This window comes from Blennius ocellaris (genome assembly GCF_963422515.1).
Source record: "Blennius ocellaris genome assembly, chromosome: 1".
NCBI lineage: Eukaryota > Metazoa > Chordata > Actinopteri > Blenniiformes > Blenniidae > Blennius > Blennius ocellaris.
Genome location: NC_137650.1, coordinates 4083765 through 4096823, shown reverse-complemented (window position 1 = coordinate 4096823; position 13059 = coordinate 4083765). Strand labels below are relative to the sequence as shown.

The 13059-nt window shown below is 49.9% G+C and overlaps 1 protein-coding gene across 1 annotated transcript in view; it reads right to left on the bottom strand.

Moving 5' to 3' along the window:
• Nucleotides 1–7476: 7476 nt before the first annotated feature.
• Nucleotides 7477–13059, bottom strand: part of eprs1 (glutamyl-prolyl-tRNA synthetase 1) — a 44938-nt gene continuing 39355 nt past the window's right edge. Inside the window, 12 exon segments of the mRNA XM_080495213.1 lie at nucleotides 7477–7898; nucleotides 7984–8048; nucleotides 8130–8208; nucleotides 9703–9863; nucleotides 9945–10118; nucleotides 10341–10538; nucleotides 10609–10764; nucleotides 10839–10940; nucleotides 11015–11094; nucleotides 11186–11258; nucleotides 11519–11728; nucleotides 11806–11857. Coding sequence (XP_080351339.1) covers nucleotides 7748–7898; nucleotides 7984–8048; nucleotides 8130–8208; nucleotides 9703–9863; nucleotides 9945–10118; nucleotides 10341–10538; nucleotides 10609–10764; nucleotides 10839–10940; nucleotides 11015–11094; nucleotides 11186–11258; nucleotides 11519–11728; nucleotides 11806–11857 — 1501 coding nt within the window. The 3' untranslated portion in view covers nucleotides 7477–7747.

The following is a 13059-nucleotide window of genomic DNA, read 5'->3' as shown; positions in this document are numbered from 1 at the left end:
ATGTGAACCCATGAATCTTTTCATTGCTTCGCTGCTGCTGAAACCAAGAGCAATGTCGAAAGTGACTAATGCTGTCATTCAGTCATTCAGTCATTCACGGAGTCGTCGAGGTTTTTTACGGTCATTATGACTCGGGAGTCGTTTCTTCTGTCTCTCTAAAGAATAGAAACCAAAGATGGAACCTTGTGGAACCCCTGCAAGTCTGAGGATCAGACCACGCACAGACATGCATACACACATTTCGAAGTTGGCATTTTCTTTATTTAACAGCTGTTTGTGTGTGTAAGTGATATAAGTCAATAACAGAGCCACTGATTGTACACTCACATCGAACTATTAACACTTTGAGGGACAACATGCACTGATCACATGCACTGATCTGTGAAGGCCATCAGAATAGATTACATTAGACTAGATTGCATTAGACTAGTCTACCTGCAGTGAATCCACTCTAGCTTCACTGCAGGTTGTCAGGAGGTCGGCCTTAAGTGACTGCAGGTGGCTTATAGTCTAAACTGGATCCTGGTTGCCTTTCACAGAAAAAGCCTTGAAATGACTGTCATTTGGTACAATAGAAATAAGGTTGAATGGAGTCAAGTTGCAGGAAACTCATCTGTAAACATTCTGCTTGACCTGCACAATACAGACATCAGTGGCTCTTCCCAATGTTCCATTTCAGCTGAACCCCCTGCCTCCCTCTACTGGAGTATTGCGTTCACATGAAAAAATACAATTGGACTTTTTCTGAATTAATGACATAATTATCTCACAATTATGAGAAAAAATGTATAATTATGAGATTAAATTGTTTTAAAAAAAATGGCTCTGTTTTTCTGAATTCCTGAGATCATGTTTTCTGGGGGGGAATGGCTCTGCTGTTCTGCATTAATGGGACAGTGGTGTGTGTTTTTCCAAGCAGAAGCTCTGCTTGACTGTTGTAGGAAACGCCTCTGAAGTTTAATCCATTTTGTTTGAGACATTGGAAGATACTCTTGAGCTTTATTAACCATGAAGCATGCTACATCTACCCAGCTACTTGGAGAAACATTACAATCAGTGATGTGGTGAGGTTCATGACTGGTGAGGCACCGACTCCTCCAGTGAGGTGCGCTTCCTGGCTGGTGAGTACGACTCCTCTAGACTCAGATTTACATTGAAAGAAGTGAAAAGAGCTTCTTATTTCACTCTTCATCCAACAGCATCAACTGGTAATGCTTCATATCATCAGCATTCCTCTTTCAGTCACACTGACACCAACACAAACACAAACATAAACACAGGAACATGTTTGTGCTTCAAAGAAAGTGTCTTTTATAGAGCTGGATAGAGACACAAGAAGGGTTCTTGTGTCCTGGCAATTCATATTTACTGCAAACTAATTAAAGTATAGAGATGTGTGCAGCACTAATTTAATTGACACAAACCATCCATCCATCCATTTTCTGCCGCTTATCCGGGGCCGGGTCGCGGAGGCAGCAGTCTGAGCAGAGTTGCCCAGACTTCCCTCACCCCAGACTCTTCCTCCAACTCTTCCGGTGGCACCCCAAGGTGTTCCCAGGCCAGCCGAGAGACATAGTCCCTCCAGCATGTCCTGGGTCTGCCCCGAGGCCTCCTACCGGAGGGACATGCCCAGAACACCTCCCTAGGGAGGCGTCCGGGGGGCATCCGAAATAGATGCCCGAGCCACCTCAGCTGGCTCCTCTCGATGTGGAGGAGCAGCGGCTCTACTCCGAGCTCCTCCCTGGTGACTGAGCTCCTCACCCTATCTCTAAGGGTGACTGAGCTCCTCCCCCTATCTCTAAGGGTGACTGAGCTCCTCCCCCTATCTCTAAGGGTACGCCCAGCCACCCTACGAAGGAAGCTCATTTCAGCCGCTTGTATCCGGGATCTCGTTCTTTCGGTCATGACTCATAGTTCATGACCATAGGTGAGGGTAGGAACAAAGATCGACCGGTAAATCGAGAGCTTCGCTTTTTGGCTCAGCTCCTTCTTCACCACGACGGACCGATACAACGTCCGCATAACTGCAGACGCTGCACCGATCCGCCTGTCGATCTCACGCTCCATCTTTCCCCCACTCGTGAACAAGACCCCAAGATACTTGAACTCCTCCACCTGGGACAAGGGCACTCCACCGACCTGGAGGGGGCAAGCCACCTTTTTCCGGTCGAGAACCATGGCCTCGGATTTAGAGGTGCTGATCTTCATCCCAGCTGCTTCACACTCGGCTGTGAACCGCGTCAGTGCACGCTGAAGGTTCAGGTTTGATGGAGCCAACAGAACCACATCATCCGCAAATAGCAGAGATGAGATCCTGTGGTCCCCAAACTGGACCCCCTCCGGCCCCCGGCTGTGCCTAGAAATTCTGTCCATATATATGATGAACAGAATCGGTGACAAAGGACACCCCTGCCGGAGGCCAACGTGCACAGGGAACAGGTCCGACTTACTGCCGGCAATGCGAACCAGACTCCTGCTCCGGGAATACAAGGACCGAACAGCCCTTAACAAAGGGTCCCGGACTCCATACTCCCGGAGCACCCCCCACAGGACATCTCGGGGGACGCGGTCGAACGCCTTCTCCAGATCCACAAAACACATGTGGACTGGTTGGGCGAACTCCCATGAACCCTCAAGCACCTGGTGGAGAGTATAGAGCTGGTCCAGTGTTCCACCATCAGGAGAACCTGGTGGAGGGTATAGAGCTGGTCCAGTGTTCCACCATCAGGAGAACCTGGTGGAGGGTATAGAGCTGGTCCAGTGTTCCACCATCAGGAGAACCTGGTGGAGAGTATAGAGCTGGTCCAGTGTTCCACCATCAGGACGAAAACCGCATTGTTCCGCTTGGATCCGAGGTTCGACTAACGGCCGGACCCTCCTCTCCAGTACCCTGGAATAGACTTTCCCGGGGAGGCTGAGGAGTGTGATCCCTCTGTAGTTGGAACACACCCTCCGATCCCCCTTCTTGAAGAGAGGGACCACCACCCCAGTCTGCCAGTCCAGAGGTACTGTCCCCGCCCACCACGCGATGTTGCAGAGACGAGTCAGCCACGACAGTCCCTGCACATCCAGAGACTTAAGGAAAACTCTGGGCGAATCTCATCCACTCCCGGTGCCTTGCCACCGAGGAGCTTCACAACAACCTCGGTGACTTCAGCTTGGGAAATGGACGAGTCCACCTCTGAGAACCCAGCCTCTGCTTCCTCAATGGAAGACGTGGTGGTGGGATTGAGGAGGTCCTCGAAGTATTCCTTCCACCACCCAACGATATCCCCAGTTGAGGTCAACAGCTCCCCACCTCCACTGTAAACAGTGTTGGTGGGGAACTGCTTCCCCCGCCTAAGGCGCCGGACGGTTTGCCAGAATTTCCTCGAGGCCGACCGAAAGTCCTCCTCCATGGCCTCTCCGAACTCCTCCCAGACCCGAGGTTTTGCCTCCACCACAGCCCGGGCTGCGGCTCGCTTGGCCTGCTGGTACCTGTCGATTGCCTCGGGAGTCCTATGAGCTAACAGTGCCCGGTAGGACTCCTTCTTCAGCTTGATGGCATCCCTTACTTCCGGTTTCCACCACCGGATTCGGGGATTGCCGCCACGACAGGCGCCAGAGACCCTGCGGCCACAGCGCCGAGCAGCAGCTTCGACAATGGAAGTGGAGAACATGGTCCACTCGGACTCAATGTCTCCAGCCTCCCTCGGGATCTGTGAGAAGCTCTCCTGGAGGTGGGAGTTGAAGACTGCACGGACGGAGGGCTCGGCCAGATGTTCAAAGCAGACCCTCACAACACGTTTGGGCCTGCCGAGTCTATCTGGCCTCCTCCCGGTCCAGCGCATCCAACTAACCACCAGGTGGTGATCAGTTGACAGCTCCGCCCCTCTCTTTACCCGAGTGTCCAAGACACGCGGCCGGAGATCAGATGACACGACCACAAAGTCTATCATTGACCTCCGGCCTAGGGTGTCCTGGTGCCACGTGCACTTATGGACACCCCTGTGCTCGAACATGGTGTTCGTTATGGACAAGCTGTGACTAGCACAGAAGTCCAATAACAGAACACCGCTCGGGTTCAGATCGGGGAGGCCGTTCCTCCCAATCACCCCCTTCCAAGTCTCGCTGTCATTGCCCACGTGGGCGTTGAAGTCCACCCAAGAGAACAATGGAGTCCCCAGTTGGAGCACTATCCAGCACCCCTCTCAGAGACTCCAAGAAGGTTGGGTACTCTGAGCTGCTGTTCGGTCCATAGGCCGAGACAACAGTCAGAGACCTGTCCCCTACTTGAAGACGTAGGGACGCAACCCTCTCGTTCACCAGGGTGAACTCCAACACATGGTGGCTGAGTTGTGGGGCAATAAGCAAGCCCACTCCAGCCCGCCGCCTTACACCGCGGGCAACTCCAGAGAAGTGGAGTATCCAGCCCCTGTCGAGGAGCTGGGTTCCAGAGTCCAAGCTGTGAGTGGAGGTGAGCCCGACTATATCTAGACGGTATCTCTCAGCCTCCCTCACAAGCTCGGGCTCCTTCCCCCCCAGCGAGGTCACATTCCATGTCCCAAAAGCCAGAGTCTGTGTCCGGGGATCGGGTCGTCGAGGCCCCTGCCATCGACTGCCCCCCAATCCACACTGCACCCGACCCCTACGGCAGCCTCTGTAGGTGTTGGGTCCACAGGAGGATGAGGAGGAGGGGCCCGCGTCGTCCCTTCGGGCTAAGCCCGGCCGGGTCCCGCGGGCAAGAACCCGGCCACCAGGTGCTGGCATGCGAGCCTCGACCCCGGGCCTGGCTCCAGGGTGAGGCCCCGGCTGCGCCAAACCGGGCAACGTTACTGCTCTCCTCTGATGCGTGTTCATAGGGGTGTGTTGAACTGCTTTTGGTCTGACCCATCACCTAGGACCTGTTTGCCTTGGGAGACCCTACTGGGGGGCAGTAAAGCCCCCCGGCAACATAGCTCCTAGGATCATTCGGGTGCTCAAACTCCTCCACCACGGTACAAACCTTTTCAGTGAAAATCACTTATCACCTTCTGTTTGGACTGGAAGTCCAGTTTGGAGAAATGTTTTAGTCTTGAAATACAATCCTCCAGAGTGAGTTGGATCAGGCAGAGCCTCAAAAAAAGAAACACTGTTCTTGCTTTAGCTTGGCGCCAACTTTCAATTTCCTGTGTTGAAGCCTTGATGCAGCTCGAAAGCACCTGTCAGTTTACGTACGCCCCCTTGAGGGACTGCTGACTTTTCTCTGCACTTTATTGTGTAATCAGCGAGAACAATTCTCTCACACATACATTAAATGACGACACAGGCTGTAGAGAGTCCTGCTAATAACAAATATTAGCGTAAAGTTCATATTGGTGATATGCTAAGGAACAGCAACAGGCAATGCCATGTGACCTAGTTTGTCTTGGATCACAGTCAGACATGAGGCACAGCTCTCCACTGCCTCGCCGGGATTTCATCCACTAATACTCAAACTGTGATTTTTACTTAATAACTGTAAAAAAAAAAAGTGTAGTCATACTGAAAATGCATCTGTAACACAAATCAGTGGAAAATATTAATATTTATTTTATGTACCTTTTCTTCTTTTTTTATCATGATGGCAGGTGAGGCACTGCCTCCTCTGACCGTACGTCACTAGACACCTGGTCTCCATAAATGATCTGGACTAGAGAAAGAAACAAACATGTCAGGTTCAAACTCCTGAAATAATTAGAAAAGAGATAAGCGCCAGTGTCGGGAGAGAACAAGTCAAAGTTTTCTTGCAGCAAGGGTAGACAAATGAGTTCACCTTGAGAGTTCGCTCAGGAATCTACAAGGTCTCAGCTCTTCGTCTTCCACTTTTATTGATAGCTCAGAGTCGGCGGTCACATTTCATGAATCAGAGTTGCACATTCAAACTGGCTTATGCCGGTGTAGATTTATTTCTGAGGGCCACAGAGAGAGACAACATGTGAAAGGAACTTTACTGATAGAGAGAAGAAGCGGAAGCAAGGGGGAGTGGAGCAGTCAGCATATCTTTTAGGAACACAAGTGCGTAGGCAGCGGTGGCCTTGAAGATTTCTCTTTATCCTTTTGCAGCAATGATAACCCAAATAATTCTTCCGACAACATCTTACATCAGCTCTCAACAAGTCACAGAGGAAAACATTAAGTTAATGTTAAACAGGACCTGAATAGAACATTTCCACGTGAAACAAGCTGAGCTTCTTCCACTGTGAAAACAGCCTCCATTGTTATAAAAATGGAGGCTGTTTTCACAGTGGAAGGAGAGTCCTTCTGCTCAGAGCCACTGGGCTCAGGACGAATCCGAGAGGACTGTCTTGACAACTAGGGCTTTTCCTCCAGAAAGAACCAGGTTGTAGTTCAGGACCGGTTCTTAAATGAGCACCGCCAAAGAACCGGTTCTTTTTCCACAGTTAAGAGAGCGAAGTGAGAGCCACGTCATTGCGTCACTCCAAAACACGATATATCACTGATCTCACCACTGTAGCACTGACAGCATTCATACGAGGAGGAGATGGACTGCATTCATCAGTTTGGTCCGGGTCGCCTCCATCTTGTCTGGCCTGAACCTCGGATGAAGACCAAAGAGACAGAAAACATTGAGTCTCCTCGTACCTGTATTGTTGTTTATTCTTTAGTGGCCAGAGAGGAAAAAAACAATAATGCGTGTTTGAGCTTGGGTCTTGTTTTTCAACATTTGGGAATTACATAGTGAATTTCTGCTCCTTTCACTATATTTCTGGACGTCTGAATTAAATGCTTCAACGTCAAGAGGAATGGAGCCGTTTATAACGGAAACCTACGTAAACACCAGCTGATTAAAGTTCTCCTTCACATGAAGCCATTTTGTGCTTAAAAAAAAATCCAGCTTTCATTTACAGTAGTATGTACCGGTAGTTTGTTTTTTAAGTTGCTGATGAATCGAAAGTATCGCTTCATTATAAAGAAGTTCTGTGGTAAAAAAATAGTGGAGCGTCTCGTATCCTCATGCAGACCTCAGCCTGCGGTCATAACGCCATACAACACCTGGAAGTGACGTTAGCTACAATGATGTCCCAATGAAAAGCTTGAATGAAACCATGGGAAACTGTTTCTAAATTATACATCTCGCGCAGCTGCACGCTCTCGCCATGATCACGGCTTAAATCATCTCATTCCCTCCTATTATTAACTTCCGAGAGCGACTCATCTCGTTCTCACACATTTTACATTTTTTTTCCACTCCGGGGCTCCATGTATGCTGTAGATTTCAGAAAGCTGGTTCGCGTCTCTTTCCGCCTTGTCGTAGCGATAACTCTGTCCCCGCCTGAGGTGCGTCAGGCGCCGCTCTGGTCCAGCAACGATGTGGGACCGGCTTAGCACCAGTTCAGCCCCCGACAGGCTGGGGCTTTGGCGGCTGAAAGACAAAGAGCTGATGCTGAACCGGCACCTGGTTCTATTTGGTGGAAAAGCCCCCAACAGGAACAGGAATGACAGCAGAGACAGACACTGCTTTCAAAGGACTTTATTCCAGGTGGATGAAGAGCCAGTTTCTCTGGTTTGATTCTGCACAACCAGACTTTTGGCTTTTCTCAACTCAATTCTTCAAAGAGGCAGAAATATGAAAAGGGCTTAATAAAAAAAACTGAAGTTTTTTTTCCACACGGCGACACACTGCCGGTGATCCTGCTCGCTCAGAGGTGTGGCTGATAAAGTCCACATGGAGGAAACAACAGAAAGACAGAGCAGGAGGAGAAGGAGCGGGAGGAAGAGCAGGGCTTCAGTAACTGCGTCCAAACAGAGTGTAGTACTGTGCTGGCTCCTTGCCGCTGACACACAGCTGGGCCGGCTGGAGGGTCCTCAGGGGGGAGAAGGGGATGCACAGGCTCTTGGCTCCCATGGAGGGAGCTCCTGGCTCCAGGTCCTGGTCCCTGCAGAAGAAACAGGCTCATAAGACACCGACTAGCTCAGCAGGAGTCAGCGGGACTCTCAGCTCACTGTCACACTGGAGTTTACCTTGCAGTGGTTTTCTTGATCCAGTCCTCGCACTCCATTCCTCCACAGAACGGGATTTGGACCATCTGCAGGCAAAGCACAGGCTTCATCATCTGTGTGTGTGTGTGTGCGTGTGCGTGTGTGTGTGTGTGTGTGTGGTTGCTGACCTTCCCCCGGTCTAGCTCCTCCTGGAACTCCTCCATGCTGTCCACTGCCACCATGTGACTGTTCAGGTCGTCTGATGCTCTGATGAACAGCACAGCTCCATTAATCCTCTCATACATTTACAAACACATTCACAAGGCCAGAGGCCCTTCACTTTCAATCTAACATGTAAAGTGTGCGGAGGCTTTGGGGTACGTCCCAATCGTCCTTCCTATCCCCTTATCTATGTCTCTATACAGGTGTGAGGAGGCTTCCTAAAGGAGTTAGTGAAAGGCGATAACATTTTTGTGACCGTGGGGCCACACCTTCACTAGGTAACATAACAATAATCCAACGGTGATGGTTAGTGAAGTCATCCGTGGTGAAACAAATTACACATTTCCAAAAATGGACTAAAAAAAACTGCATTTATAAGACTTTGCCCTGTCCCTCTCAATGCTGATATGTCAAATATCACAAGGTTTGAATTTGAAATGAAAGGAAAACAGGTGAATAAATAACCAATCAAACTTAGAATAGCCTGCACAAAATTTTTTACTTTACTGTGTTTATTTGACAAAATTCGTATAATATTCATAGTTGGGACATGAGTTTAAGATTATTGAAAGTTTTTCAAGGCATATTATTCCATCATGAGCTTGGATGAGCGGGTCCATTGAAATGTTGTCGCTAAGAGGAATTGTGGGGCAGCATGATCTGGTCTCCTTCGGTGAAGGACGCATCAGTGTTTCCTAGGCTAAAGGAGGCGCTAAAGGACACAACCAGCCTCCTTTTCTTTGCTTAGTGAGAATTCAGACAGTGCTTATCATGGCTGCCACTTAAACACTTCCAGGGCTAAGTGAAAGTCGATAGATAAGGAGATAGGAGGGACATTTCCGACGTTCTCTATCAGCCTTTCACTTCAGCAGAGAAATGATTCCAGGACAAGCAGGCTCCTGCTGCATACCACTCCTGCTCTTGGCAGCCGCTTTGGTTTGAGTCCTATTATGTGGCTTCATATTTGATTTGGTGGAAAGTGGTGGAACTGACTGTCTTGGCTGTGGAAGTTTCTGCTCCATCTTCCAGCTCAGGACACAGAGGGTGAGGAGTAGAGATGGACCCTTTCACATTAGAACCCATACCGGTGCTCAACGGGAACCAATTGTCAGTACTTTTCTGCGTTTATGTGGTACTAAATGTTAATAATAAAAACTATGTTAGAACTGAGACGGTGAAACTGTGATGGTAGAACTGTGGATAAATGAGCATCTCTTCACCCTGGAGAAAAAGTTGGTGTTGAAGGAGCTTCCTCAGATTCGAAGTTTTCCCACCGGTGGCCTTGTGCTTCACATTCTAAATATCAAGCTCTCTCTCCGCCATGAGGCTCTATTGCCGGCTCGTAAAATCTTCTACTCATCCTGTGACAAGGATGCGTTTAGGTAACAAAACATGGTACCGATGTATTTGACGTGAATCAGTACTAACCAGTCAGTTGGTTCCTGTTAAAGTATGGAATTCGGTCACCATCCTAGGGTTCTGCTTACCGCCGGCTTTGTCAAGTCAAATCAGCTGTAGTGTGTGTGGCTCTCCACTTACTTCTTGTACAGCGAGGTCTGGATGTCCTCCAACATGACGGAAAGCTTCTTCTCCACCTCAGCCTCTGGAATGGTGATTTTGGCCCCCGAGTCTCTCCTCACTGCAACACACTGACTCTGCTGCATGTCTTTAGGGCCCACCTCCACCCGGATAGGAACCCCCTGTGACACACACACACACACACACACAAACTGGTCAGCCACGGGCCGGCCTCACCACAAGTGCAGCTTGTGTTCCCGGACCTTGAGCTCCCAGTGGTTGAACTTCCAGCCGGGGGAGTAGTTGTCTCGAAGGTCACACTTGGCCCTGACGCCGGCGTCCTGCAGCCTGCACAGGTATTTGTTGCACTGAGTGAGCAGCGCGTCTCTGTCCTGCTCGGGAAGCGAGGCTGTGATTCCACACGGGATGACGACAACCTTCAGGAGGAGACACCGACAGGGTTCACGCTCTGCTTCACGAGGAACAATCATCCACTGCAGCCTTGAAGGGCCCATCGCCACGACAACCGCTTCCAGTGAAAACTAAACTATCCAGCGCTCGTGTCTCTTTGCATACCAACAGAGGTGCTGGAGACAACATTTAGGGAACAGTTCCAGAGATGGAACTTTTAACCCCCCCCCCCCCCCACAGAGCATTACCTGCAGGCAGGCGACCCTGGGAGGCAGCACCAGGCCCATGTTATCCCCGTGGACCATGGTGAGGACTCCGATGGTCCTGGTGGTGATGCCCCAGGAGTTCTGGAAGGCCAGCTGCTTCTCTCCAGGCTTCTTTGGATCCTCAAACATGATCTCAAACATCCGGGAGAAGTTCTGGCCCAGGTGATGGGAGGTGGCGCCCTGCAGAGAGACCCTGGTTACTGGACCGGTTCTGGTCCCCCCCGGTGGTCTGCCAGGGAGCCAGTGTTACCTGAATGGCTCGGCCACTGGCAGAGATGAAGGCCTCCACGGTGGTGGTGTAGTCGCCCCCTGCAAACTTCTCCTTCTCCGTCTTCCTGCCCTTCACCACGGGGATGGCCATCAGCTCCTCGTACACTCTGGCGTACAGATCCAGGATCTGCAGCACCTGCAGACACAGAGCGGCCCTGGATGAGAGCTGCAGGAGAGCGCCCCTGGCTGGGCGGCGGCAGGAAGCCTCACCTCCTCCGCCGCCTCCTCCTTGGTGGCAAATGCGGTGTGTCCTTCCTGCCACAGGAACTCTCTGGTCCTCAGGAAGGGCTGTGGGTGTTTGAACTCCCACCTCTGGAAGGGATGACAGAGAACTCTGCTCAGGCGTGAAGCTTCAACACACCAGAACTGAGTGAGTGAACACTGACCACAACGTTACACCACTGGTTGAGCTTGATGGGAAGGTCTCGGTGGGACTGCACCCACTTGGCATAGGCTGGATACATCACTGAAGGAGACAGCAGGAGAAACTATTCCAGCCATATACACAACAACGACAACACACAACAACAACACCAGAGAAACCCACAGCTTTGTACCTGTCTCACTGGTGGGTCTGACAGCAATGGGCTCTGCCAGCTCCGTCTTCCCCGACCGGGTGACCCAGGCCACCTGAAGCAGGGCACAGCAACATTAACAGCAACAAGGAGAACACCGACCGGCTGACCGACTGACCGACGGGCTGGGCAAGCGACCGTCCAGCATTGTATTGTTCAGCCTCGGTTGTTTGGTCGTCAGTAAATTAACAGTTTTGCTTCACTCATCAATGGATCGAACATACACAGTGAATTGTTGAGTGTGTTGAACACGCTACATCATCTATCCACATCCTCTCATTGATCACAACGACTTGATGCAAAACATGGTTTTACCTCTGGGGCAAAATCTGCGATGTGAGACTTTTCCTTCTCAAGAGCAGCCTGAGAAACGAACATGGGGAAGTAGCAGTTCTCCACCCCCAGTTTCTTGATCTCTTTGTCAAAGAAGTCTTTGATGGCCTCCCAGATGGAGAAGGCCCAGGGTCGCAGCACGTAGCAGCCACTCACGTCATAGTACTCGATCATCTCTGCTTTAGTAATGACCTGGTGGTGGGGGGGTTGGGGGTTAAAGAGGAGTATTCAGGAGAAATTACAGACAAGGGAGATTGAAGGAGACTCACCTGAGAGTACCAATCAGCCAGGTTGTCCTCTTTCTTAGTTTCTAAACCCAGTCTGAGGACAGAAACAGTGGGATTCAGCTGCAGCCAGTGTGACTCTTATATCTTTCACAGCTGAAAATGGCATCATGCATGGCGAGTTCACTCTTCAGCCGAAAAGGTGCATCACAAAAATGTGTCCGTTATACACAAAATAACCAAATCAACATTTTAGATTTTCATTGTAAAACTGGACCTTTTTTTTTTTTTTTTTTAAATGAATCTGCTCTTTACCATCACTGAAGAGTGAACAGAGCGTGTTCACAGCCTATATTCATCCTGAATACGACTGAAGTGAGGAACAAAAGGTTTGGTTTGGTGCATTTTGCAGAACTTGTGGGGAATGAGATCTGACGACAGGACAGGATACAGTGCTGCAGCATGCCGACATGCAAACACGCTCAGGAGGCAGCCGCAGCCTAACTGGTGACCCAGAGCGCAGCTTTCATGGTTTACAACTTGAAAATGACACCGTGTTGTAGTTAGTCCACAGGCTACACTGGAAACACTGAAAGGATACATGTCAAATGAATGCAACTTTGAACCGTCTTGAAAACGATGCCGAAACACTACAAGCTGGACTAATGATGCAACTGGACACCGCAACCACCACGAAGACTCACCACGTGGTTATGAAAGCCCTCGTCACTGGGTTCAGCTGTGCTGCTGCTACAGCTGTGCTGCTGTTACAGCTGTGCACATCAGAAATTAGAACTGCAGATGTGTTTCAACCATGTATGGAAAGACTAAACACCCGAAGCTGTGAGAAGCTCATCTCATGAGAGCGAGCGAAAGATCAGACGTGTTACCAGTTCAGTGTTTGTCTTCATGAATACAATACAGCAGATGTGTGGAGAGAATCTCTAAACACTGGGAGCAGTTGATCAGGTACAGTGACAAGGTGATATACGTGTGAAATGTGCGAGTGTGAGCCAGACTGAGTATTCAGGTGGAGACCCGCAGCAGAGACATTTCCTCTCAGACTATGTTCTCTGTTGGACCGTCTGAGGACTGGTAATCTTGTCTGAATGGTTTTTTGGCATTGATTTGAAGGAGCGCTCAGGACAGCTGACAGTAAACATGACCACTCTGCACAGGATCCTTTTGTGTGCATGATATTTATTTGACCTCTAATAAAACGTATATAGCCTACGTACACTTCCAGTGACAGGACAGATGCAAAACGTCAAACATTTTGTTCCTCAATTCTTCTGACTT